Below are 5,395 nucleotides of genomic sequence, written 5' to 3' on the forward strand. Positions count from 1 at the left end.
GGAACCTGCGGGATTTGCACGGGAACAGTGCGGGGCAGGATGGAGGCAGCGTGTGTGTGGGGGGGGTGATCCGGGGTGGATGGGGCAGCTCCAGGGCTGCCAGAGCTCCCAGCCAGGGGTGGGGGGCTCTGCTCCTCCTCCAGCCCCTCCAAAGGCAGCCCCACGCTCAACGATGCCAGGGAAAAGACTTTAATTCACACAAGAGTCTTACACTCCTGGTTTATGGCTTAATGCTGAGCGTAGGGGCTCAGAGGGATCACCAGAGCTCTTCTCTGCCATCAACACGGCTGAACGACGTGCTGAGGGGAACCTGGATTAGAGGAAAAGCAAGAAAACCCAATTGGAGCAATCAAACCCAAAAAAATTGCTGGACTAACAAGCTTTAGGGGACCCCAGAGGTTCTGGGCCACCCTCCAGCACAGCCTTTGTCCCTCCCAATGCACCAAGGGTGTCCTTGTGCCACCATCTCCAGCCCCAGCTCCTCCACCTGCCCTGCCAGGCTGTGTCAGCACCAACATGGCCATTTCTGTCAGGAGGGGAAAAACGCTTGTGGCTGTGGCTGGGCAGGTCTGGGGAGCCAGGGAGTGTGATGGTGTTCTCAGGGGTCCCAGGATGAGGGAAGAGATGAGAATGTTGACTCCATGTTTCAGAAGGCTGATTTATTATCTTATGATATATATTATATTATATTAAAACTATACTAAAAGAATAGAAGAAAGGATTTCATCAGAAGGCTGGCTAAGAATAGAAAAGGAATGATAACAAAGGTTTGTGACTGACCAGACTGTCCAGACAGCTGGACTGTGATTGGCCATTAATTAGAAACAACCACATGAGGCCAATCACAGATGCACCTGTTGCATCCCACAGCAGCAGATAACCATTGGTTACATTTTGTTCCTGAGGCCTCTCAGCTTCTCAGGAGGAAAAACCCTAAGGAAAGGATTGTTCAGAAAATACCATGGCTATGAAGCAGGTCCGTGGCACAGTCAGCAGCAGCCCGAGCCCCCAGGGGCCGCTCAGCAGGGCAGGGTTGGGGTGCCCGGGGCTGACCCTGCCCTGCTGTGCCCCAGGCGCTGTGCTGACCTTCCTGGACTCGCACGTGGAGTGCAACGTGGGATGGCTGGAGCCGCTGCTGGAGCACGTCCGCCTGCGCCGCACCAAGGTGGCCTGTCCCGTCATCGAGGTCATCAGCGACAGGGACATGAGGTGGGACCGCCCCTCCCTGCAGTGAGCCCGTGCAGGCACAGCCTGGCACCGCCAGCATCCTCTGCACGCCGTGGATGCGCGGCTCCAGACCCCTCACAGCCTGCAGAGCCTTCCACGGGGCACACAGAGCATTGCCGTGAAATTAACATTCTCGGGTGTTCTGCAGTTTGTCGCAGCCCCGAGACACATGAACAGGCTCTGTTTCGGCCCGCACGTTTGAAGAAGGAGTCAGAGCTCTTCAGTTCTCCGTCTCAGAGTTGTTCATTGTATCTTATCTATAAAATTCTTTCTCCTGTTCAGCCCAGGGCTGCTCAGCAGGACAGACAGAGGCACTCTGCCTGCCCCAGGTGGTGGTATCTTTTTACACTAAAAACTACGTCTGCAATATTTACAATTACTGCGCAATGCCCATCACCTGTGTTAGACAGTGAGCTCCTACTCTGAACCAATCCAACAGTGCCACCAGCACAGCAGGAGATGGAGGCCAAGAAGAAGAAGAAGGAGAAAGGCTGGACACGCCCAAATCCCTCCATCTTGTCCCCAAAACCCCTCTTCTAAAAACCCCAAAATCTACTTTTTCACCTAGTGATAATTTTATTATTACACTACTTAAACTTCTGTGGCTTTCAGGTCTTCATACAAAGCTGGTAATTTGCTCCACAGGTCACAATCAAACCCACAGGTGCTCTGGGCTCTGTGCCAGGGTCTCCGAGCCCCCTGGCAGGGCCCTGGCAGCTCTGGACACCCAGAGGGATGTCCTGAGTTCTGACAAACATTAGCTGGGGATGTGGCCCCTGTTTATCACACACCTTTCTGCTTTTTCACAACTTTTAGTACATGAAGAGGATTCCTGATGAAATTTGTTAAAATCCTGGTTTAATTACCCACAGATATTCATCTTCTCTCATTAGGGGTGACCTTTCAATCAGGAGTGTGACTCAGAATTAGTCAGCCCGATCTTTCCTCTCTTTAGTTACATGACTGTGGACAACTTCCAGCGTGGGATTTTTACTTGGCCAATGAATTTTGGATGGAAGCAGATTCCACAAGAAGTCATTGAGAAAAATAAGATCAAGGAAACTGATATAATAAGGTAAATAAAAGAGATGACAGAGCTTTGCAAGCCAGCCTGTTCGTTTGGTAATAATTCAGCAGCAGAGGCTCCTTTGAGGACAAATGTTGTTATTTTGTGGCCAAGTATTGTTCCTGTGCTTTCCAGGACAGGTGAGGCACAGGCAATCTCCCCATCAGGCATGGGCAGAGCCCAGAAGCCTTTCTCCCCACGCATGGCACTGCTGGTGTCAGCCAGGAGAACATTTCACTGCCTTTCTTGGCAGCGCATTTCTTTCCTCACTGCCGTTCTTTCACTGCTTTTCCTGCCCTTCCCTGCCCCGTTACAGCTTTCAGGCCACCCAAACGCCCTCTCTGTCACAGCCTCTGTCACACCATGTGGCCTCTGTGTCCCCAGGTGCCCCGTCATGGCAGGTGGCCTGTTCTCCATCGATAAGAAGTATTTCTCTGAGCTGGGAATGTACGACCCAGGACTGGATGTCTGGGGAGGCGAAAATATGGAGATTTCATTCAAGGTAGGTGGCTGTCACACGGCTGCACCCCTGCCAGCCTGCGTGGGTGATGGGGCTCAGGCAGGGGCTCCCCAGGGACTGCTCCATCTCCCTGGGCAGCTGAGCTGCCGCCCACCCTCGGCTGTGTCTGTCAGTGACCTCTGTTCTCAGGTGTGGATGTGCGGGGGAGAGATCGAGATAGTTCCGTGCTCCAGGGTCGGGCACATCTTCAGGAATGACAATCCCTACTCCTTCCCCAAAGACCGGGTGAGGACGGTGGAGAGGAACCTGGCGCGGGTGGCCGAGGTGTGGCTGGATGAGTACAAGGAGCTGTTCTACGGCCATGCCTACCACCTGCTGCACAGCGTGGACGTGGGCGACCTGAGCCGGCAGATCCAGCTGCGGCAGAGGCTGCGCTGCAAAACCTTCCGCTGGTACCTGCAGAACGTGTACCCGGACCTGGAGGCTCCCTTGGTCAAAGCCAGTGGGCAGGTGCGTGCCCAGGGGCTGCTCCCGGGGGCTGGCCGTGCCCTGGGCTGCGCTGCTGCCGGGCCTTTGGCAGCTTTTGGGGTGTTTGATGTGGCACAGAGGTCTGCATTCCTGAGCATTTTTACAGAGAAACAGGCCACAGACAGAAGGGATGACGTCCCTGTGGGGGGCTGGTCGGGTGTCTGGATGGCCGAGTGGGAGCACAGCTGGCCTCACCCCCTGCCCCCACTCGGGGCCCGTAGGTGCTCAGTGGGGTCTGCAGGTGCGGGGTCTGCAGGTGCGGGGTCTGTAGGGTCAGGGTCTGTACAGTCGGGGTCTGTAGGGTCAGGGTCTATAGGAACAGGGTCTGTAGATGCAGGGGCTGTAGGGGGAACAGGGTCTGTAGATGCAGGGTCTGTAGGGTCGGGGTCTGTAGGAACAGGGTCTGTAGGAATGGGGTCTGTAGTGTCAGGATCTATAGGAACAGGGTCTGTAGCAACAGGGTCTGTAGGGTCGGGCTCTATAGGAACAGGGTCTATAGTGTCGGCCTCTGTAGTAACAGGGTCTGTAGGAACAGGCTCTGTAGGATCACGCTCTCTAGGAGCAGGGTCTGTAGGAACAGGGTCTGTAGGGTCAGGATCTCTAGGAACAGGCTCTGTAGGAGCAGGCTCTGTAGGAGCAGGGTCTGTAGGAGCTGGCTCTGTAGGGTCGGGCTCTGTAGGAGCAGGGTCTGTAGGGTCAGGATCTCTAGGAGCAGGCTCTGTAGGAACAGGGTCCGTAGTGTCAGGCTCTGTAGGAGCAGGATCTGTAGGATCACGCTCTCTAGGAGCAGGGTCTGTAGTAACAGGCTCTGTAGGGTCAGGATCTCTAGGAGCAGGCTCTGTAGGGTCAGGATCTCTAGGAGCAGGCTCTGTAGGGTCACGCTCCCTAGGAGCAGGGTCTGTAGGGTCAGGATCTCTAGGAGCAGGCTCTGTAGGGTCACGCTCCCTAGGAGCAGGCTCTGTAGGGTCACGCTCCCTAGGAGCAGGCTCTGTAGGGTCACGCTCCCTAGGAGCAGGCTCTGTAGGGTCACGCTCCCTAGGAGCAGGCTCTGTAGGGTCACGCTCCCTAGGAGCAGGCTCTGTAGGGTCAGGATCTCTAGGAGCAGGCTCTGTAGGGTCACGCTCCCTAGGAGCAGGCTCTGTAGGGTCAGGACCCCGCTCCGGGCTCGGGAGCTGCGCCCCGCCGGGGCAGCGGGCAGAGAGCGCCTTAGAGCCCTTTTGGGTTCGGTGCTGCTGCACCAACTCTTGCTTGGCACCTGGTGAGAGAAACCGGGTCAGGCTCCCCTTCTCCTCCACCACAGAATGCCAGAATGGATTGGGTGGAAAGGGACCTTAAAGCTCAGCTTATTCCATCCCTGCAATGGGCTGGGACGCCTTTCACTCGACCGCGGTGCTCCAAGCCCCGTCCAGCCAGGCCTGGAACACTCTGTTCTGCCTCCCTTCGTTATGTGGGCAGTGTTAATTCGAGAGTCCCGTGAGCCCAGCAGGTTCAGTTTCAGTGCAGGGTAGCATCCTCTCCCCCATCCTGGAATTTCTGTCTAAATCTGCCTTTTGGTGCTGTTTGCAGCTCGTTAACGTGGCCCTGGCCGGGTGCATCGCTGTGGAAGGCACCAGCCTGGCTTTTGAGGAGTGTGATGCTAACAGCACGGTAAGGACAGCCTGCAGGTGCCCCAGGTGTGCTGCCCTGCCCGTGGCACCTGGCACCCTGAGCCTCCCCTGTGACCTGTCCCCTCCCCAGGGGCTGGCACAGCCCTTCCCACACGGCCAGGCCGTGCCTGCAAGGGGCAGGAGCAGCCTGCAGCCAAGCAACAGCGTCAGAACAGCAAATTGAGCTGGTTAGGAAAGTTTGATAAAGCTGTGAGTTTGCACAGGAAAACAGAGAAAGATTTAAATAGCAGCCTGTGGTCTGTGTGCAGCTGCTGGACATCCATCCGGCTGTACCTCACAGCCCTCTCAGTGCTCTGAGAGGGCCAGAGAAGGACCCAGAGTGCCAGGACACAGGGAATGGCTCCCACTGCCAGGGGCAGGGATGGGTGGGAGATTGGCAATTGGGAATTCCTGCCTGGGAGGGTGGGCAGCCCTGGCACAGGTGCCCAGAGCGCTGTGGCCAGCCCT

At 56.3% G+C, this 5,395-nt stretch overlaps 1 protein-coding gene across 1 annotated transcript in view; it reads left to right on the plus strand.

Moving 5' to 3' along the window:
* GALNT5 (polypeptide N-acetylgalactosaminyltransferase 5) overlaps positions 1 to 5,111 on the plus strand; it is a 10,306-nt gene extending 5,195 nt beyond the window's left edge. The window contains exons 4-9 of the mRNA XM_031063730.1: positions 1,074 to 1,209; positions 2,183 to 2,302; positions 2,678 to 2,795; positions 2,943 to 3,263; positions 4,848 to 4,928; positions 5,019 to 5,111. Coding sequence (XP_030919590.1) covers positions 1,074 to 1,209; positions 2,183 to 2,302; positions 2,678 to 2,795; positions 2,943 to 3,263; positions 4,848 to 4,928; positions 5,019 to 5,111 — 869 coding nt within the window. The remainder of the gene's footprint in view (positions 1 to 1,073; positions 1,210 to 2,182; positions 2,303 to 2,677; positions 2,796 to 2,942; positions 3,264 to 4,847; positions 4,929 to 5,018) is intronic.
* The last annotated feature ends 284 nt before the right edge of the window (positions 5,112 to 5,395 follow it).

The sequence above is a fragment of the Geospiza fortis genome, unplaced genomic scaffold, assembly GCF_000277835.1.
Source record: "Geospiza fortis unplaced genomic scaffold, GeoFor_1.0 scaffold193, whole genome shotgun sequence".
Classification (NCBI taxonomy): domain Eukaryota; kingdom Metazoa; phylum Chordata; class Aves; order Passeriformes; family Thraupidae; genus Geospiza; species Geospiza fortis.